Genomic DNA, 23,172 nt, shown 5'->3' on the forward strand with positions numbered 1-23,172 from the left:
CAATTTTTTAACCATAATCCATTTATATTAATATAATTTCTGACTTCAGTGACACACTGCTGAAAAGCAGTCTTATCTGAAATTTTACCAAAATTCATTACAGCCATTCAACAAATGAATCATCAATTTTACTTAACATAATTCATCTTGAAGCTTATATGTGTGTGTGCATTTTATCAATTACCACAGATCACCAGGAATGTGCAGCCAGTCCCTGCATCCATCATCCATGCAGACATCCTGGAAAAGGGCAAGCTTTGAAGCATGTCTCAAATGATATGTGTGTTAGGAGAAGAAATTCTGTTTCAGAAGCAAAATGTCATAAAACATCCCTGCACCAAAAAGAATAGTAATAAAACAGCTTACTTGAGTTTGTTTAAAACAAACTAGGCCAGAATTGCTATCTTGGATGCAAAAAAGAGGCAGACCGCTTTTATGAATGCCATAAAAATAAACTATTTTAATAGGTACATAAATAAAAGGTTTAAAGTAGAATTTTCCCCCGAACAGCAAGATGGCCTAGCTTCTGTACAGAAACTGAACAATATCCATGGGACTCCTAAATTAAATAAACCCTTTTTTACATTCAAAACCACTGAAGGCAAATATATAATGCAGTGACGCACCTGAATTGTTCTCCTTCCTCATCCTAGCAGTGTATACAGTATTTCCTTGGTTTACAGTACTCTGAGGATATGAATCTGTTAAATAAACTCTGAATGACAGGGTGGAAATAAAATTTTAAAAGTCAGCGTTAAAAGAACCCAAACAACCCTGGCACCCACAGGGGCACCTTGCACCAGCGAGGAAGTTTTAATGGAAGAGAAATAAGGATTGTGCTGTAAAATAAATTATATCTTTTACATACTGTTGTAAAGTTATCTTAAAGTATTTAAATACTACATTCACTTTGGCAATTTGGTGGTTTTGTCTATGCCTATAATAAATTGCACGTGGCATGTGCTCATTGGTCATGTGTTTTACTGCAAATGGGGGGAGCTCAGCACATCTAGGAAATGTTAAAAATATTTCAGATTTATTTAAGATGGACAAAATCTAATTAAAAGCAGCTTTCCTCCTATCATGCCCCCCTCCCCAGCACCTCTACAAAGCTCCCCTGATGGCTTCAGTTTTTGCTGTGTTGTATCAAAACACGTCATAGGTTGATGACTAACACTTACTGACCTACAAAGGCTCTTGGGTTTTGTTTCTCCTTTCTCCCTCTGAACCACCTGTCAGCTTGAGAACATCTGCCATTAACACCTCCATGCTCTCCAAAGGTTCCAGCTAACTAAGGCAAGGAACCACCATTTGTCCATCAAAGCTAAGTTTCCCTAAACATGAGGCTATGGCTGCTGTTATCTGGAATGTGTCTGGTGATGGGTGAGGACCACTCATCCCGTGGAGGAGAAAGTCTGTCACATGGTCACTCAGAGTGCTAAGGTATCTTGTGCTGGTGAAATCAGAGACAAAAGTTAAAAGATGACAACTTTCATCCATAGTGCAGAACTGGCATTTCTAGTCTATTCCATCAGAAGTTCAAGAAGTGGGGCCAGGCTGACTCGGGCCTGGCCGAGGAGCCTGCTTACAGTTTACCCACCAGCAAGTCGTGACCGGCAGTGAAACGACTGCCCCTTTTTCCGATTCGCTTTCTTCTTGTTCTTGCTCTTCTTCTGCTTATTTGCACCTTTGCTTTTATCTGCTTTCTTTTTCTTTTCATCCTCCTTAAACCACGGCCCCCAGACTCCTCCGTTGAGCTTGGGGTTGCTGCGAGGGTCCTTGGGCGGGTAGCGGACGGGCACCGCGGTCTTGTTGAACTGCGAGAGCCTCCGCAGCAGCTGCTTCACCACGTCTGGGTGCCTGGCAGACAGGTCCACGCGCTCGTAGGGGTCGGCCGTGATGTTGAAGAGCCACACGGTTTTCCCGGCCGACCAGGAGACGCGCTCGTTGTGCCAGCGGTTGGGCCCTGCGTTGCTGAAGGCCTGCGGAGGCACCCAGTCGCTGTAGCCCGGGTTTCCCGTCAGCAGCTTCCAGTGATTCACTCTGATGGCAGACTGGATGGCAGTGTTCCAGATGCCATAGCCGGCGGCCCAGGAGCCGTTCTTGGCTTTGGTGTAGATGGGGTCGATGTTGTGCAGGATGTCCACGCGCGGGGAACGCCGGCCCTCGCTGATGGTTTCCCACACGTCGTAGCCGTCCAGCTGGATGTCTTCATCGATCTGCCCCTCTGCCAGCGTGATCAGCGTGGGGAACCAGTCTGTGATGTGCACCAGCTCCTTGCACACAGACCCTTTGTTTTTCAAGAGGGGGCTGTGCACAAAGCCGACGGCGCGGATACCTCCTTCCCAATAGGTACCTTTGCTTCCTCGGAGAGGCCAGTTACTGCCTCCGGCCATGGGCTGCCCGCCGTTATCAGAAGAATAAATGATAATGCTGTTCTCGTAGTAGCCATACTTCCTCAGAGCGAGGGTCACGTTGTTGATGGCCTCATCCAAGCAGGCCAGCATGGCTGCGTATCGCCGCCTGTTGATATTGTTTATTGAGCGGTAATGTTCAAAATACCTGCCTGGCGCCTGAAGGGGCGAGTGGACAGCTTGGTAGGCAATATACAGGAATATGGGTTTGCTGGGGTTATGGGAAGCCAGGATCTGCTGCACTTTCTGCGTGTACATCTGTGTGGAGTAGATGCCGTTGTCGTGGTCCCAGGCGGCGTTGTCGTTCTCGTAAAGGTCGTAGCCGCAGATGCCGGGGCTGTCGCACTTGAAGTGGGTGTAGTAGTCGCCACTGCCCAGGAGCGAGCCGAAGAAGGAGTCGAAGCCCCTCTGCGTGGGCATGCACTCCCTGCGGTAGAAGCCCAGGTGCCACTTGCCCACCATGTGTGTGGAGTACCCGACCTCCTTGAGCTTCTGAGGTAGCGTGACGTTATCCAGAGGTAAGCAGTTGGGCTGCGTCGGCCGGATGATGGAGTGCTGCAGTCCCGTGTGGATCTGGTACCTGGAGGTGGGAGGAGACAGGCATCAGGCTGGTGGAGGAAATGCTCAGGTGTATGGATGCCTTAACCCTAACAGAAAATATCCCTATGCATCCCCAGCCTTCTCTGGAAATATTTCAGAGTGCCTGTGTGTGCTGCTTTCAAAAACCAGCTTGGTCACACTATCAAACCCGTCCTCACCTCAGTGTGGGATGAAATCTTTCCCTCTATGATCTGTGCTACTCAAAATACCTGCATATACAGGAGCACAGGCACTTTGAGGCACCCTTCCTTCCCCCACATGTCTCTATTTAACAATGACTATAGAAAATTATGTGGATAAATACGATTTTTACAGTGCCTCGTAATTTGCTAGCGGTGAACGTATCTACAGCATATAAAAATGCTGGGCTTTGAGCATGTAAGAGCAGTATGTTTAAAGGATGGGATAATAAATTCTGCAGTGCACTACAGGCTATGTGTAAAGAATACATATGGCCTCCATATGATGAGAAAATTAATCCAGCACAGGCAGCAGTAAGAATCAAAAATCAAGGGCAAATATATTTATATCAGTTTGACGTTAAAAAAGAGAATGTAACAGCAGACAGAAGACCAAAGACAACTTCTCCCTGACTGTGAGAATAGGTTCAATTCTCAGCCATGCATAGAACAGCCAGGTCCACCAATACTGTGCATCTCCCCCCAAACCAGTTCTTATTAATTTGTGGTAGCAGGAGTTGGGGCTTCTTGACACATTCTGCTGGTGCTGCCAATCTGATTGGCCTCCAGAGCAATCTAGAAAATTAAAACCATTAGGCTCTGCCTGTCATAAATAACTTAAAGCCTGCTTTCATGAGGGCTTCCTGGCCAAGATCTTCGAAGGCGCCATAGCTGTCTTTAATGGCTGGCAACGAGCACAGATTGTGTAACTCCCATTTCATTCTGGAGCTCATTTCCACGGAACCAGAAGCTCTGGTCTCACTAACTGCCTGCAGAAGCTCTGGGTGTTGTGCTGCTCTGGGCCCAGCGTGCTGCAGAGCTGCTGCTGTGCTCTGCCCCCCCGGCCCCTCTGCACAGCATTGTCCCTGGGACCGGGCTGGGGACCTGGAGCCCTGCCACCAATTGTCCCCAAACTCACAGGCTGGTGCTGACAATGCAGGAGATGCTGCAGGACAGAGTTAAAAAACACCCTGAAATCCACACATCGCTTTTGTGGAAGAAATGTCACGCACACACAAGTCCCACATCCTTCCCACGGCTCAGCTACAATATTCTCCTCTTAAAACAGGTAAACTACAACCAGGAAAGCCATGCAGTGCCCCATGCTTAAGCTCATTCCATGTTTGGGACTCCTCAGGGAACTATGTCCACAAGGCATTTCATTTCCTTCGCCTTCTCTCTCCTCCATCTTGTTAAATCCTTTCAGTAAATTCCCAATTTTTGATCGAACTGGAAGAGTCCTTGTCCCCACTTGGCCATTTTGGCCAATAGTTTCTGCTTTCTTAACTCTGACAGCCTCCTTGATCACAAGGTCACTCCCCAGCTCCAGCTGGGCAGTTTCTCTGTATTAAGCTAATTTTGCTGGAAGTCAGGATTTTCTCTAAAGGGACCCTTGTTCTGATCAGGATCCTTCTCCCACCCTTCTCTGAAAACTGAGGAGCTGGGCCTGAGGGGAACAGGGCACAGGATCTGTGAAACACTGCAAACCAATTTGCCTATTGCAGGTAATGCCTACACAGAAAGCACGAGAGTCACACAACGTTAATTCCCATCAAGAATTCCTAAAACACCAGGCAGATTCCCCAGAGAGGGCTTTTCAACTAGAGATCCAAGCATTCCTACACTGTTGACCTGACAAATATTGAACCAAAAAATAGCAAGAATTAGCCTCAGTCATCCAGGCATTCAGCACTGGATCTTGTTCCAGCAGTGCCCTCAGGAAGTTATATTCAATATGCTGGTAACAATGCACATATAACATACATCCATCTCTATGCACACATAGTCCCTGCTGCTGCCTCTTTGCAGGAGACTTTGGTGTGTTTCCCAGATGTGTGTGTGTCTGTGTGCTATTTTTGGCATGGCTGTGCTTCAGAATATACCTATAGGCACACAGACAAAGAGACACATTTTTATACTCGTGTGTTTAAAAAAGAAATCTGCAAACCAATACATTTAAAATCAAAATATTTCAAGTGCAGCAATGCTTCAAAGAAATATCAGCCTCTGATTATCAGAAGACTGTTCACTATGACAAAAATGGTCAGGATTTGTTCACTTTCCTGCACCACATGCCTTTGTAATTGATCCATTATGTGCCAACATTACTTTTTCAGTGAAAGTATTTCATTTTCAAAGGACTTGCAGGGCACTCATAGAAAAGCAAAGTAATTGGAGCAAAAGACAGTGATGATATGGAAGCAAGTGGCATTAATAGCAATAGGAAAATGTCTCAAAACAACTGCTTTGAAACTGTTTCTAGACTGTGCAAGAGGAAAAAAACCTGAACCAGGCAAACCATAAAGGGATTAAGAGGCAGATGCTGATTTTGGGGTTGTTCTCTAGCAGATGAAGTCATGAGCTCACCAACTACCATGAAATACCTGGGAGATACATCTTATAGATTTCACAGCTTCCATTTTTTTAGAATAAATTGGTTGAATTTAATCCCAAATGCAGAAATCAAGTTAGGACTTTGAATAGTCTGGAATTAATTATTAGAATTTCAGCAGCAGTTACCAGCCAAATCTAAGCAAATGCTGACAGGCCACAGAATCTAATTTCATTATTTTCTGGACTTTGGACTTCATGGGCATTATTTACATGTAGGCCATTAACTGCTGAGAGCCATAAAGAGTAGGGGTTCAAGACTTGGGAATACTTAATATGCATGTGCTATGCTCTCCTTCTCCCTACTCCTCTGAGATTCTGGATCATAGGTGTATCCTCTAGAATACCCAAAATTTGCAATTTGCAGAACAAGGAACTGAGTAAAATTTGTGTGAAATGTTCAGCTAATAAGACACATATTGAAAATTAATTTCTCCTCACTATTCAGGGATGGCTCTTTGTGCATTTTCTACTCTTGTTTTTGTTTCCCTGGTGTGTTGTTCAGATGTTCACAGCAAACCCACTGTGATAAGGGTTGCAGCCAAGGCAGATGCTCGGTGCTGGCTCACTGACACACTGAGCAGTTTTCTTGTTTGTAGGGGGAATTTTAAAGCCATGGCCTCCCTCTGGGATCATCCCGATGGCTTCACAGCCCTTTGCTTCTTGGATGCTCAGAGAAATATTTCAGAGGGTTCTTAAAATAAATAAATAAGCAAATAAATCCTCCCTCCTGAGTGTGAGCTCATGACACCCCTTTCCAACATGAGTTCCTTTCCTGGTTTAATTTAGACACAGAGCTCAGGCAGTGGCTTTCACAGCACTCCCACCTCCAGTCTCAAGGTGCAGTGACCATTAAGTTGCTGAAGGTTAACTGCACATGGAAGTGCTGGAGTGTTATGGATGTAAATCACCACAGGCACACTGAAGTCAGTGAGACCTGAGCTTGAGGAATGTGTTCTCCTTGGGAGGCTTCACTTTCCCCTTGTGATGCCCTCAGTTGTGCTGAATTAGTTTCCAGTTCTCATGTGCAGAGCAGGAGATCAGTGACAGAATCTTTGCACACTTTCACTGCTATTCCCCCGCAGCAGAGAGCAGGACTGAGGGTCTGTGGAGGGAGAGAGATTCTCCTGGCACGCCTCACATCCCCTACACAGCCTCACACATATGTAGGCCAAACCAGCTCTCCTGAAAAAATCTTTCCCTGAGGAGTTCTCTATTGAATGTTTTCCCCCTTAACTTCAGGGTGGGTTCTGCGCTGAGGAAGAAGCTGGGATGTTTCTAATTTTGTAATGTGCATGTACAACACTATTGATTTCAAGCTCTCACAATTTTCAAATACTAAATTAATTGTCTTCAAACTGAGATTCTTTTAAGGCTCACTGAAGATTAACAAAGAAGCTCAGTTGGAAGTTTCCAATTTCAGGAACTTTTGCTAGCATAGCTCTAGTTAGTACATGAGGGAAATGTATTTTTATTATACTTGCATAGCTCAAATGTTGAAAAAAAATCTCTTTTAAAAACAACACACTCTAGCCTGATTACTAAAGAACAGTCTTTGACATCTTACCTGAACCTATTTGTAAAACACAACACTTAAAAGGGAGGAATTCCAGGTGAGTAAAAAATAGAGAAATATGTGATTTTGGGGGCTCTCAGTTCTCAGAGGTCCAAGTTACTAGGGGGAAAAAACCCCAACATCCCAATATTCCACTTGTCCCCAGTAAACCATCAGAAGCAGGACCAACCACCAGTGAGAGAAAACAGATACAACAAAGACATTTTTACAGCGGACTGAGGCTTTTGCATGGAGCCCACAAGCCCTACACGTTTGACAGAGGTGTTGCTTTGGGCAGGGATGTTCACTCTGAGTCATCCCAAAGATGTTTTCAGCTCTGTAAGGTGCCTGCCAGGGAAACAGGAGCAGTTCAGGAGCTCTTCTGCTATCAGTCTTTCACCCAGGCTGGAGAAGAGCAGGGCAGGGGGATCCTGACCATGAGCATGTTGGATATGGACCAGCGTGAAAGAATCACAAAAAACCGACTCTGCAGCAGAAATGTCTGCTATAAGAACTAAATGTTTCATGCTGCATGCACTGAGGTTTTTAAAACTAAACTCAGAGTAAATCTGGAAAAGGGGTGGGCTGAACCAGGAGACACTGGGGCAGAGGGTAGAGCTGAGCTGATTAAAAGAGATGCAGATAAAGCCATCACAGCCTGACATCAACTGCTGCCAAGCCATCAGCAAGTCCTGGTCCCTTCTGACTGATGGCAGCAAAGCCAGGATTGTGTAGCCACAGTGCTCCTCTCTCACTTCTAAATGTCAGCATCAAAGTTTTCATGCAACACTGCCTGCTCAGAGCCTATCCCAAGGAGCCCGGAGCCTACACTATATAAGTGCATTTTCAGCTTTAAAAAATCTATCATTCATTATCTATCATTTAACCATTTCTTTCTTCTGGCTTATGACTTTGGGATTTTGGGGGAAGGTGGGTTATGAGTATAAATGGATCAGAGAAGAAAATACATTTAAAGAGCAAATGCAAACTCCAAACCTTCACAGACTTTCACTGTGTCAGCCCACACAAATCAAACCTGAAGTGTTCACTGAGACATACACACACATTCATTTCATCCTCAGCTGTATTCCTTGAATTTTTATGTGCTTATAAATCAGACAGGAAAAAGCATCTACTTCTAAACTAAGTGTTTACATAAAAAGTGTAACTCATGTTATTTACTGTTTTATCACTCTGGCAATGCTATTGCATAGATGTCATTTGGAAGATTCTGTATCTTGCCCTACTTTCAAGTTTTTCATTGTTGTTTTTAAATCAGCTAAGGCTCTTCCATCAAATTCAGGACAAGAAAAATAAAGTAGCAATTTCCTAGCAGACTAATAATGTTATCAGTCTTGTTCCCATGACCTTTCTCCAAGGACTTACAGGATTTGAGGTATCCTTATTTCACCAAATGCCATTCGGATTTTGATGCATGAACTCAAGCTCAGAATCATTTTGAAATTCTGATCTCACACTAGCCTTGATATTTGCTCATTTAAATAATGTCCTTACACCCTGATATTGTTTATACTGTGGAAGGGATATTTATCACCTGGCACCTAGACATGCTTGAAAACTGGGGAACCGTGTCACAAAAAGCTGTTCTCCATAGCTCCCTATTCCAACAGTTTGACATCTCCAGGATATGCACCAGATCCTCTCTCTTTTATCTTCCCAACTCCTGCAGATGCAACTGGCACCCCAGGAGCAAGGCAGAGCTCAGTGAACAGCAGGAAAGCAACTGTTGTCTCCAGAGTTGTGAGCTTGAAAGGAAAAATATCTGGCTGTGAGACCAAGCTGGGAGGGAAAGGAACAGAAACCTTCCTCTGCGTTTCCTCAGGGCTACTCTTCCTGCTTCCAGAAGCTTGAACTTTAAATCACCCTCCAAATTAAGTTGCAATTAGTATTTTCATACAGCAATCCCAAATTTTCTACCAAATGTTATTAAACTGGCAGGTTATCTGCTACCAACCTTTCCTGTCACTGAGGCAATTTATCTGCTCCAATGGGAGGACAGCAAGGATAAGGGAGAATGTGGGAGCTGGCAGCAGCTGAATTGCACATGTGTGTGTGCAGCTATTGTTTTCTTTGCTCCCAGTTTGCTGCAGCTGTGGAAACAGAGCACAAGGTTTCCAGCTTTGTCACTGTAACTCATTTAGGAAAAAGGGGGGAAATGTGTGATTGCATAATCGGCGCTCGCGGTTTCATGTCTACACGGGAGTGACACGGAAAGAAAACAATTTGACTAAATGCTTTGCATGCCAACCACAAATCCAGACCTCGCCACCAAATTCTGGGCTCTCAGCAACAACAGATCCCAGCGGATATGACACCTAATCACCATGTTACAGGGAAAGAAACTGAAAACGACTCTGCCATTAGTTAGAGATGAATGTGCAGTCCCGCTTTGGGCATTTTTGCAGGAGAAAAAACGGAAGAAAAGGAGATAAATGGAGTCTGAAAATTGTGTGCAGTACCCTCAGGTACTCCCAAAGTGAAGCTGGAGCAGGAGCAGCCCACATCAGTTTGTAAGGGAGAGGTGCCCTCATTCCAGCCTCTGTTCTCTGCTCTGCTGGGGACAGCAGCACCCCAGAGTGTCCCAACAGCCCAGAACAGGCACTGGTACACACAGGGCAAACTTCAAAGTGTCTCCTTCTGTCTAAAGACTATTTGCTAATAACACAGGAGTTTTTACATGACCAAAAATAAAAACATGTCATGCACATGTGTGAAATATTTTCCACCTAATTATGTGACAGTTGAGGAAAGTTGGTTCATCTTTATATGGGAAGAATTTATTCAATGACTGCACCTAAGGGACATGAAAGATATTCATTATATGGTTGCCTTTCATAAGAAGACATCTCTCATAAAAATGACAGGCTTGATGGCAGTCCTTAAGGCAGCAGCCAAACAGTTATTGTCTTATATTACTCTCTAATTAAAGTACTCATTTTGAGCATTTAGTACCATTTCTGAATTAAAACTGTCCTTATCTGCTATTCATACATGCAGCACTTAGAGCCTACATCAACCCAAGTGCTATAAAATGACCTTGAATTGACAGCAAGGATGACTGAAGGCAAAATGACAAGATGCAAAATACAGGTTAACAACCACCATCATGGGCTTATATGGTATCATTTGAGAGAGGTAATTGCTTTGTAATTAAAGAACATTATGACATTGAAAAAAATTAGGACGATGTGGTGCTTCAGAGACATCTCAAGTGCTTTAGATACCTTCACAACATCCAAGCTTTGTGACAGTTGTAATTTTTTATTAACCACTCAACTGCTACATAAACACAGCATTTCTGAGTGTGCATTGGAGAACATCATAGTTCCACTGCTTCAGTGAGCAGAAGTGTATCATAGGCCATTGAGTTTCTTTTGAATCCTTGGGTAAGTCTCACAGACAGTAATTTAAAGTTAGAGATAAATTATTATTGTATGATGATCAAGTGGTAACAGCTACACCTCTCTTTAGTATTTATAATATTCCTATTATCCTGCTCTGTGGGATGTCTCAAGCTCAACTATCTCCAAGATTCTATTACAGGATAGAGAACAGATTCTTCCCCTAATCAATATATACCTATTTAAATAAGAGTATAATTCCATCACTTTCAATTGAATAGGCTTCTAGGTAAATTTTTGCTCACAATCATTAAAGCATCAAAATGAGCCTATGAATTAATGCATTAAACTCCTTTTTTCACGTGGAGGTTCATTGGGAATGCTGATTAATTAAGAAATATTCTTGGATGATTATTTCTGTTTCATCTCAACTTTGTTATTCTATTTGTTCTACTTAATGCATTCCATCACGTAACATGATTGTAAAACGTGTACATGGGCATCAAAAGGAAATGATTATCTTCTCCTCCATGCCTGGTGTATGGCACAGCAGCCTGACACAGCAGGATACCTGCTCTAGGTCTGTGCAGTTTCATTATGCATTTCAGCCAGTGGCATTTGGTGCTGCTGCACATGAAATGATAATGTGTGATTCAGAACTATGCCTTTCACTCCAACAGCCCAAGTTTAGGTTTTTTAGGAGGCTGCAGGGCCCACCCAGACCCTCATTTGAGGCATTCTTGGCAATGAGAGAGCGATGCCCTCTGCTGCTGTCCCTGCAGGTATCCTGGGACACACACCACCCACAATTGCTTCATGCCACTCCAGAGTCATTTTCCCAGAAAAGCTACAGCCCTAAAAACATGAAGAACATCTTTATCTGGGGAAAAAACACTCTAATATGACTTCTTAACAGTAATGCTGGTTTTCTGGGCTGACATTCACTGGCAACAGCAGTGGCACTGACTCATTAGTGAGAGGAATAACCTTGCCTTGAAAGGGAGGGAGGCAGGGAGGGTAGGCTGGGAGCCAAGAAATGCTGTTTTCTGGGTGCTGCACAGTGTTCAGCCTGACCATCCCCACTGACTTCCAGTTCTTTGCTCCTTCTGACACTTTGATATCAGTTTCTGAGTCTACTGTCCTGCTCATGCCTTTGAGCAGGGATGGAACTATGCCTGTTGCACAACACAGCTAGAGCTCAAAATGGACTTTTTAGTCCTGATAAAAGAGGTGGCAGGATGCAAACGAGCCTCACTCTGATGTTAAACCAGTTTGTAACTGGACTTAAAATACAGGGCTTACAGGCACCTGCTTATTTACAACTATTGCCTGCAGTTATGTATCAGTTCTGTCACATATTGCTGGTTGCTGGATTCTCTTTCTATTTCCTGATACATCTGCAAAATATTGTATTGAAATCCCTTTTTCAGAACTGACCGCAACATTCAAGTTCAGTTTTGATCAAAACAAAGGCACTGTGTGTGATTCCCAAACAAATAATGGATCAATGAGGTGTTGCATTAACCTGGGTCCCCTGTGACTCGTTCCTGACTGACACCAGAGGGAAATGGAACATCTTTGTTTACTCACAGGAGATTCCACGTGCAGAGGAGCTGCTCTCACTGCCAGTGTCTGAGTGGATGTAGGTGTGCTGTTGTAGCACAGGGAGAAGAGTGGGGAGCAGTGTTGCAGGGCTGTCAGTCAGTTCTGTGACAATTTTTAATAGCACACACTGTACAGCACAGCATTAAAAAAGGGAGTAAAACATCTGTATTCAAAGCACAACATGTTGGAACTCCAAAGGAACAAAGCCACTTCAGCAGGTACATGACCAGTTCACTGTGACCCACGGCTGGAAAAGATCTTCAGGATCAAGTCCACTGCTCAATCATATCCCTAAGTGCCACACCTAAGTGTCTTTTAAATCTCTCAGGGGTGGTGATTGACCTTCAGCTAGTTTCAGAGCTTGACAGTCTTTTGGGTGAAGAAGTTTGTCCTACTATCCAACCCAAGCCTTCCTCTGGCACAACTTGAGGCCCCTCCCTCTTGTCCTGTCACTAACAGTACTTGATGAAGCTCTGTGGTACTTCACAGGGATTTCTCCACTCCAGTAGCAATGGATTTACCTTTGCTCCCTGCCCAAATTAGGCAAGGGCCAGGACAAAGTAAGGCTGCTCTGTGGAGCAGGAATGTGAAGGAGCTGGAGAACTCTCCGTGTCACATTTGATGGCTGCAAGCTGCCATGGCATGGACACTGTGAACCCCCTCACACCACCCTGCTGCATTTCTCCCTCTCTCTCAGCCCCCTCACCAGAGAAGGGAACAAACTGGAGTTAATATGGGACAGAGGTTAACAGCACATCTGTTTCTAGGCCACTGTGCGACGAATAATGAAGAGATTTGGAAAAATGCTTCTTTATTTCCCTGCTAAATCCGGCTTAGCAAAACAAGTAGTGCTCTCTTGGATGTCACTGCCACACTCCCTAATCCCTCCTAACTCTCATTCACACTGCTTCTCACTCATCTTGCTTTGCTGCTTGCTTTGAGGCAGTGTCCAAAAGCCTAACAGGAACCAGGGCTGGGGTGTAACATCCCTGGAAATAAAATGGAGCATAAAATAGAGGGCAGAATGGAAACAGGTGCCCCATCACTGTTGGTCCAACAAAAATCCAGAAACAGATTCTCTTACATGTCTAGCAATTATGTATAGACGCAGACAAAGCATACATAAAATATTTGCTATAAAATGTTAATGTATTAATGAAGCTGTGCCTTATTTATGATGCTAGTAGGTGATTTTGATCCCAGACAAAACACCACAAAAATGACTCATGTAATGGAGTGAGCTGGATAAGAGTAAGTGAGGTGTAAATAGGACACACACAAAGTTTTGTTAGTGTGCAATCAACATATCCAGCAACTCCTAATACACTAATGGAATCTGTGTAGAGATAGCATCAGCTGCTTTCTATGGGGCTTTCTCCCCCTGTCTGAAAACATTTATTTAAGTACAGTGATATTGTCATCACATACTCTGTGAGAAGGGATTTAAGGGCAAACATCCCCAGAAAATGAAAATCACTCATTAGAAGTCAAAAATAAAAGGTGTAAGTAGTGATTCTTTGAGAAACATTGGTTATTCAGGAGAGAGGGAATCACATTTAGCATTCATCAGTGTGTGGTTCATGAAATAGCTATGGAGCTCTGGCTTGAGAAGATACCTTTGTATGGATAGAGCTTCTACACCTGCTTGAACTCCTTGGTGACAGAGGAGCTTTCTTGAATGGGATGGATCTCAACAACTGGCTGCTCTTGAATTGATGTTTAAGGGCATTTCCAAAGGAATTTTACAAACTAGTCTCTATGTTTTACAGCTAGACACAAATAGGGATTCTCCAAAAGGTCCCTAAATCTCCATGAAATCAATAGAGGCTACAGGCACTAAAAAAGACCACTGATTCCCAATCTGCATTATTAAGCTTCTTTAAAAAAAAATCTGATCCTTCAAGATGAAAAGGACATGCTCTGTTTTCTCAGAGGTGCCAAACTGAAGTTATCACCAACACAGAAAAGCAGCTTCTCCACATTTGGTCTCCAACCCCAGGGCTTCCGGTGAGAGCCAAGCATTAGCTGGAAAAATATGGCAGCAAGATCATAAGCCATCCATTCTTCTGAAGCACAGTTAATTCTGTGGAAAGTTACTCAACCAGTGGTAAATATTTTGCAGCTTCCAAATCACTAATGTCCTGTCCAGGTTGTGAAATGATGTATTTCAGTGGTTAATAATCCCGGCAATAAGTGAACAAAATGGTGTAATGCTGAACAAAGCATCGTCATTTAGACACGTTGTTGTTATTTTCAACATTCTTCTCTGTGTGGGAATAGAAATTCAGAAATTGTGGGGATTTTAAAGGGAAAAGAGGGAAGCATCTGCTCAGCTTTGTCTGCAGGAGACTTTGCCATTCCCTAAACAAATCCATGGTGTAGCACCCATGGGTCACAGGAGACAAGGAGCCCTGCAGGCAGCCTGGCAGCTCACTGGGTGACAACATTCTTATCTCTATTGTCCCATCAGTGCCAGCAGTGTGCATAGCTGTACAAAGTCAGTGCAGTAAGTCACTGCTAACTCAATATATATTGTATACATCAGTCAGAGCACTGGGCTTGTCCAGGATCACCAGGTTTCTCACAGGAGTGGGTGCACACTATAAAACACATTTTCAACTTGTCCCACTAATGTACCCCTGCAACTTAACCCCACTGCCTTGGTTCTTCACCAACTCCCCCAGCTGGCTTATTCAACATCCAGCACTTAATGTATTTTGAATTCATTTGGCTGCATGGCTGTAACATTCCTCAGCAGTCCATTTCATGCCCAGCTTTTCATGAGCAGTGCTCGACAAACTGCAGGACCGACTACTTTACTATTATTTGTGTTAAAGTCAAGCATCTGCTTCTCAAACCCAGGCTTAAGTCTGTGTGTTCAAAATCAAAATGCAGGGGAGGTGATTAAAGAGTCAGCAGCAGCAGAATGGGAGAGCAGCAAAAGGTCTGTAAAGCCCCTGCCTGCATTCCTTGGGAGCCAAAAGTCTGGGCTGAATCTGCATTCTGGCTCTGACTGGGAAGTTTCTCCCATGTTTCTCATCTAATCTAGTTCCTCAAGAGGGAAGCAGTGCTGATGGTCACCAGGGGAAACTGCAGCCACCTCTCCTGGTAAGGATGGTGACTGCTATACAACACTATGGAGAAATGAGACAAAAAAAGAAGGGAGAGATGAAAAATCCATAAAAACCACATCAGAATCAGACTGGAACTCTCTGATTCCAACAGGGCTTCCTCCAGTTAGCAACATTACCCAAAAGTTTAAACTAAGCCTTTCATTATTTTATTTATATTTTCCTTTAAAATTTTCAGGGCATAATATTTTAGACATAGAGCCAATATAAGATCAGTATTTTAAAACCAAATAGACACTTATCTAAAAATCCAGATAAATTAAAAAATCTGAATGACAATAGGCAAAAACAGTGTAAAGGACAGTGTGAGCCAGCTAACAGGCAACAAAATTTCCTCTAAGGCTTTTATTGCCTGGAATGTCAGGATTTTTTTCTGCTTAGGTGTGTTGTGGTGTTTTGGAGTGATTTTCTTTAAAATGTCATCCAAATTTAAACCATCCAGTATATTTTCTGATGTTGTTCTCCTCCTTCCCCCTTTCCCTTGTGATGACATTATTATACCAAATTAACCAACAAAAAAATCTTGTGGCTAACTAGTTTTCTGCAGCTGGTCACAGTGAGCATAGCTTGGACATGATGCATCCTTCTAGGAACAACAGAATAGCAAAGAACTGAATTATTGGATTTGAAATGGCAGACATCCTGGGATGGCTGTGGAAAAGCCATGGCTGGACACACTTTCTCTGGAAATATGTAAGTTTAGTTCAGTTGTGGGATGGGAGAGGAAGTTTTCTGCTGGCTCTTCATTTTTTTGGTATGTTACATAAGCTCCCTTTCCTCTTTACTTTTATAACAGCACATAAATATTTTATGAACTATGGGCCTTTGAACTGTGCTGCTCTGACCCATTGACTGATTCTCATTTGCCTCTCTGAAATTGCATCTCAAGTGCTTTGAGAAATGCATCATCCTGGGCTGTCATATAAAACCCAACATAAACCCCACAACAGTAATTCTGTTTGTTGCCAATGCTACAAGTCAACTCCAAGGACAATAAATTTCCACTTAATGTTAATAGTGAGTTTGCTGGAGACACTGGCATTCTGATATATTAAAGGCATAAAGTGCAAACAGCTTTTAATTCATTCTTTATATGCTTTTAGTTACCCACCCCTGCAAAAAAATAAACCATTAAAAGGAAAAAGGGAAGAACAGCTCCTCTTTCAGTGTGGAGTAATGTAAATCCTGATTTCCACCAGCAAAATAATGGCTAGGTATGTCTATGGATCTTACTGCATATCTGGAATTGTCTGTAGGTGCCTGTGACACCAGGTTCTTCCAAGGCAATCCCAGGTTAACATCTGGTGTTTCACAAAGTGCAGAAGACTTCCCAGTATTGAGGAGAAATAAATATCTAATGTGAGGCATTTAACACAGCCCATGGAACTATCCCAGTCCAACACTGGTAAATACCTCTGCAAATTGACTACATTTTCTAGAATCCTCCAAACTGTTCCAGTTCAGGAAAAGTGCCTTTGTTTGTTTTTCTTCCTTCCCCCTCGCTTCCCTCCATCTGTCTTCATTCTCATTCCTATGAGATGAAGGATGAAACCTTGTGCTTGAAAATACAGCCAATTGCAGTTCCAGGATCTAAGCTGGAAGGCTTGGTTTGACAAGGAAATAGTTCCATTTCTTCTGAGATTACCTGTATTCCCTGTAGAGGGTCTGAAATGGCTGTTCCCACTCTTTCTCAGTTGGACTCAAAATTAAGATTCTAGCTTCACCATGATTTAGAGCACTTGCTTGTGAATAAACCTCATTTTTATTTCATTTGCTCCACAAAAATCTCTCATCAGTATTCCTTCTGAGCCTATAAATACCCTTTGCATCAGCCACATCTAAGGATTTTATGTGCTGGAATAAAAACCTCTCTGGGTCACTGGGGTTCCTTACTGGGCCCATTGAATCAGAGATTGATTTGGCTTGGAGGGGCCTTAAAGTTTATCCAGTTCCAAGCCCTCTGCCATGGGCAGGGAACCTTCCACTAGAGCAGGCTGCTCCAAGACCATCCCTGCCCTATTATCACCTATATTACAGGTAAGAATATAGCTACTATAGCTGCAGATATTCTGCTGGCAAGAAACACAATACTGGAGCCAACAAAATAAAAAGCTTTGTATGTTGCCCATCCATTCTAGCTGAAAAGAACTTTTCTTTATTCCTGCCTTCCCTAGGGATGAAAAAGAGAAGAAAATTCCCATTCTCTCCTTGAATCTGCCATTTCCAAGGCGCGTTACTGAGACAAGAAAATGCAACCAAACAATAATTTGACAAAGGTTAAAATTTTCAAGTGCCTGAGTACTATGGAGCCCTTGATTAGCCTATAGATGGAAGAGATAGATTTGAATTAAGTAGCTAAACAAACAGAATCACAGTGCACTTTGCCTTCTAATAACCCCCCAAAATGCACAAACATTATTTCATGCTCTCAGCAGACAGAATGATTTCTCCCACTCACTCCCTTAGGAATGTGCTTGAAAAATTCCACTTCTCCTGCCTTAACTCCTACTTCAAAATTCTTCCCAATTATGACCATGGCTTCAGCTGCTTTTTAAAAAACCTTTCTCTACCTGCAGGTAGTTTCTTTTCTTGCAGAGAAGAGACAAAAATTAAACCCTGTGCCTGCACATTGCAGTTTTCCATCCTAAAGCAAGCTAGCAGCTGAAGTAGCAAACAAGGCCCAAAAAGCTGCAGTGTCCATGGCTCAGGGACTTTCTCAGTGTTCATGGTGACAATCACAGGTTATAGAATCATATTTTCCTTCCCAGAAAGTGTTTTGCTGTTGGCTCAGGCACAGGTTGGCCTCTTGCTTGCCTGGCATTATCATCCACCCACCCCAATTAAGACACGGTTCCTTTCTTCCTCATTTCCTTAGATAATGGGTTGATGAGGTGTGAATTCAGAACAAGTGGTATCAGCAAAGCACACAGCCTGGGCAGGCGTGGCTTTTTCTGTGCTAACACCCGAGTGCCTTAAATAGGTTAAATCCTCCATGTCAGTGAAGGGAAGCAATCTGTTCTCTCCCTGTCATGTTCCTGGCATGCCAGTCTCCAGTTGTACCACACAGACACAATCCCAACAGGGGACAGAAAATGGGAAGAACACACAGTTCAGCTGCATTTAGAATTTTGTGTGTACATTTCTCTGTTTTGCATGTACTTCCTGTCTTCAAGCACCTACTCCTTGCCTAAGTGGACTGTCTGGGTTTATTTAGATTTATTTAACTAAGCAAGCTATTTAAGAGAATCCACACTCTTATTTCAAAGAGGTATATCAAATTATATCTTCAAGGGAATGACATTTTGTTTTTAATGAATTATTTCTGGTTTAACCACGGCAAAACCGTGTGTATTAAATAAAATCTTGTGAATACAGGCTTCACTGGCTCCTAAATTTAGGTGCATCAAGATAACAAACTGAAGATGTATCAGTGTAAAAATACACCAATGGAAAACCATAAAAATAGAATAATGGAATCACAGAATGGTTTGGGCTGGAAGGAACCTTAGTGATCAGCTGGTTCCACCACGGCCAGGGACACTGAGAGTGTTACCTTCCCAGTCCCTGAGGCTGATGGTGCATCACTGCCTTGACAGGATAGAAAGGCAGAGGAAAACATGGAGCACACCTTCCCACACAGGTTACATACATTCACCCAGCACAGGGTGGGAGGTGAAGTCCACTCACTGTCTTTGGCAAAAAAGAATAAAATAAAATAAATAATAAAAAATAAAATTACATTTTCTGAATGCATGATCACTGAAATAAATCTTTATTTCTGCTGAGTTTTATGCTCAGTTTTGTGAGGAGACAAACTGACTGCAATTAAAGCATCGCTGTGAAAGCCCAAGTTGCTGAAATGTTTCTTTAAAAAATGTTTATGCAGGGAAGTATTTTCATTTTGGATCAGGGTGCTATAGACAGACCAGGTTTCTCTATGGCATCAGCAGCTGATAAGCCTCGAGCAGACGGCAGAGAGGAAATATTTTAATTCCATTCCTGCCTGGCCAGTGTTGCACCAGCACCAACTGTTTCAGATACTTCTGCAGAGTGGTAATATTTGCAAGTGTTTCTTCAGAAATGTGCAGGATTTAATTCCAAGTACGCAGGACTGTTTTGACACAATTTATCAACTGCTCCCAAACAGATCAGGCTTGGAGCACACTTGTTCCATTTGCTAAATTCAAAATTTCCCTGGTGTAAGCCAAGGGAATTAGGCTCCACAAGGGTGGGGGTTTTCTTTGTACACTTTTGCTTTGTTTTTTTAAAGCCAACTACTCTGCACAGTGGTTGCCAGAAGACTTGAGTTCAAGTGAGACAGCACATTTACTTTCCATAGAAAAAAGGCTGAGCAACAGACCTTGCCCTCTCCAATAATGCCAGTTTGTAAAAAGAAACTGGCAATATATCTATATCTATATCTATATCTATATCTATATCTATATCTATATCTATATCTATATCTATATCTATATCTATATCTATATCTATATCTATATCTACAGATATATATAGATATATATTTTATGCTTTACTCGGGTGAGGAATTATTTTTCTTCCCCTCTTCATCATAATCCATGCTTTTTTGGCAAGGAAGAGAATTATGCATAAATAAGAGCATGCATGGTTATTTCCCAAACCAAAATCCAATTCACTGATAATGAGTGACAATTCCATTTTGCTGGACATGATTCAAAAGCAAATAAAGGTCATAATTCTAATAAAAATCAGTATTATCTATAGCAGAAGAAACACCTGGAGCATGTCTAATTGGTCATCTCTAATCTTTAAAACCTAATGAAGGCCCTGCAGTAATTTTGTAGGAAATGTCCTTGCTGTTAAACACCATACATCTACCCCAAAAGACCTGAAAGCTTCAAATGGTCTTTTAAGAAAATTTCTTTATATGTCAGCATCCATTAAATCATTAAATAGGTCTTTTCTCAGCAGAGAATTAGGAATTTTAAAGAGCACAAATGTACCTGTATTTTTGAATACCAGAGCTGTAGCTGCCTATTAGTTTTCTGACCCTGCATATGACTTACCAGCACCTTGATCTGTTAGACAGACCATTTTTTGTGATGAAATATAATCCAGCAACTTCATGTTTTACAACTTGTGAAAGACAAGTCCTTCCTTGCTCACTGCCACAGGCCCACAATCAGGATTGAGATCGGGACAGCCTGGATTCCCAGCTCCTTCCAGCCTTGTCCTGCTGGCTTCAGCACAGCACCACAGCCACAGAGAAGGCTCTGCCTGCTCATTGGGGAAGCTGCCTGCCTCACTCCCTCAGAGAAACACCAAAAGAAATGAAGATGGAACAATCAGCCTATTGTTACCTTTATTTAATACCTGCAGTGACATCCAGTGACACTCCAGCAGAGCAGGATGCATGGACAAGGGCACGGGTCGTTTGACATTGGAACGCCAAAACTCGAGATCATTATTTTGTTTGATGAACCAGAAACACAGAGAAGGGAGAGCAGAAACACCTCAGAAACAAAACAAACTCCAAACACATAAACACCCAAAACTCCAAAAGCCCAAGACATCATGAAAAAGACATTTTACTGTGACATTTTACAGCCTGGCAAAGGCTGCCCACAGAAGCTGTGGCTGCCCCATGCCTGGAAGTGTCCAAGGCCAGGTTGGACAGGGCTTGGAGCAACCTGGGATAGTGGAAGGTGTCCTTGCCCAAGGCAGGGGGTGGAACAGGATGAGCTTTAATGTCTCTTTCAACCCAAACCATTTTATGATATGCCCATATGATTTCTTTAACTAACCCTGAAAATTGATTTGGCAAATTGAAATTGTAAAATGAAAGATTTGGAATAAATATATTTAAGCTGCAGGCTTTTTCATTCTTACAGTACATCTGTGAGGAATTAGAAAAAGCAATTGGGTTAATTACATTCTGAGTGATTATTTTCATAGGGGTTATGAATATATGTTTAAGGTGAAATTTATACAGATTAAATTCCACAACCTGTTCAGACTGTAAATTTGTACTCATCAAGCTGCTGCACTGCCTGCTGGAGAGTTGAAATGCAAAAGGAAATTGAATTAGAAGAATAACCTGAACTGAACAGAAGGCAATTCACTTACAATAACCACAGAGCAGTGCTTTTGGGGTGGGATAATCAACAGCACTAACTTAAGTTTCTTGCAGTAAAGAAGATCTGGGGTTTGTTGGTAGCCCAGCCTGAGGGTGAGTCAGCAATGACTTGGTGCTGTGGAAAAAAGCTTTGTCTTATTGGGACCTACACAAGGGATTAGGGAAAACTTGTCATCCTGCTTTAAACAAGGCAATAAAACACAGGTTTCCCAGGTATGTTAGAGGAAAGAAATGTATTTGCTTTGTATCCAAACACTGAGAAAGGGGACAGAGCTCCAAGCTGGCTGTTACCCTACCATGGGATGGTGTGGCTGGAGCACACCTCGCCCTGCACTGCACAGAACGTGGGAGCTCTCTCAGAACGAGCCCAGAAGGATGATCAGCTTGTTTAATTGGCAGATCACAGCTGAACTGGTAAAAATAGAACAAGATCTGTTGTTCTTGTGACATTTCCTACCCATCAGCAGCGGAAAAGCCTCAAACACTCTCTGATAAACAGACGCTTTGCCCAGATTTTCTGCTGAGGTAAATTCATGCCAGTAAAGGAGTTGATGTGCTGCCTTCCAATTACTCAACTGTGAAAATATTTTAGCAACTTTGGGATTGAGAACAAGGCATCAAGGCAGGACTGGTCAAACTTTTACTGGAACATTGTGTCCTGTTCCAGATGACACTTTTCAATACAAAATAGGCCCAGATATAAAAAGTTCAGAGAAGTACATTAAGAGCCATCAAAGGTATATAAACCAAGGTATATAAACCCTTTTCAACATTAAGAGCCATCAAAGGTATATATAAATCCTTTTCTGTGTGGAAAGATGGGAAGAACTGAATTTACTCAGGCTGGAGAAGGGAAGAGCAGAGATGTGATAATAGACTCAGATGTACAGGAGATTTATCACCTTTTGTAGCAAAGTAAGTCCTTCACCTGAAAATTGCCAAGAGACCAGAGGCTTGAACTGCAGGAGGTAAGATGGAAGTCAGACATTTTAAAAGTGATATAACTCCAATTAGAGCTAAGACTGCCTGGGGGAAGTGTGGAAATCTCTGCTGAAAGTTTTTAGTAAAAAAGTTATATTCACATATTTAAACAGTAATTTTTAATGATTTCCTAAAGAAGGACAGACATGATAATTTATTGCAAAACTTCATTTTCTTGAGTTTTCTGTGGATGCAAAGGAACAAATCCTTCAGAACTGTCCAGCAGCAGGGCAGTGAGCTCAGCAGCCATGAAGGGAGGCATCCAGAGAGCACCATGCAGTGAGTCCAGCTGGGATTCTCTCTGGCACAGCACACAGGGCTGTGCAGGAAAAGAAGTGGAGCCACAGAGCTCAGCTGAGGAGCACCAGTTCTCCAGCAGCACACGGTGAGTCTGTGCCCAGGGCACTCAGTTCCTCCCACAGGAGCCCAGGACAAGGAACATCTGCTTTCCTGGAAAACCTTGTTCTCAGAGCAGCCTGTCAACCCCAGTGCAACACACGTCCCTGCACTGCTAGGGCAGGCTGGCAGTAGCAGAGAACTAAATGCCAGCTTGGGGTAAATCAGGGAAGTGTGGTTGGTCTGAATACAGAAGGGTGAAGTTAAAAGGGGAATGATGTTCTATATATCCTATCACATCACTTATCATATCATGTTGTATCTAATTAGAAATCCCTGAACTCCTTCCAGTGCCTTAGGTTTGTTTTCTTTTCCAAACACTCCTGGGAGCAGCACAACCTTTGTAAAGCTCCTTCTCCTCCCTGATAGTATCACCTTTTCTCTTCCAGTTTTAAAATACAGCGCTGGTGGAAAGCTACATGGTAGAAAATCAAACATTTATG

General features: G+C 42.7%; 1 protein-coding gene across 3 annotated transcripts in view; it reads right to left on the minus strand.

Annotated features, from left to right (window-relative positions):
- Positions 1 to 445: 445 nt before the first annotated feature.
- The window catches only part of ARSJ (arylsulfatase family member J), a 141,496-nt gene continuing 118,769 nt past the window's right edge, over positions 446 to 23,172 (minus strand). For all 3 annotated transcript variants that reach the window (XM_033059912.1, XM_033059913.2, XM_033059911.1), the window contains one exon: positions 446 to 2,994. In XM_033059912.1, the coding sequence (XP_032915803.1) occupies positions 1,593 to 2,994 (1,402 nt within the window). In that variant the 3' untranslated portion in view covers positions 446 to 1,592. The remainder of the gene's footprint in view (positions 2,995 to 23,172) is intronic.

This window comes from Catharus ustulatus, chromosome 5 (assembly GCF_009819885.2).
Source record: "Catharus ustulatus isolate bCatUst1 chromosome 5, bCatUst1.pri.v2, whole genome shotgun sequence".
NCBI classification, from domain to species: Eukaryota; Metazoa; Chordata; class Aves; order Passeriformes; family Turdidae; genus Catharus; species Catharus ustulatus.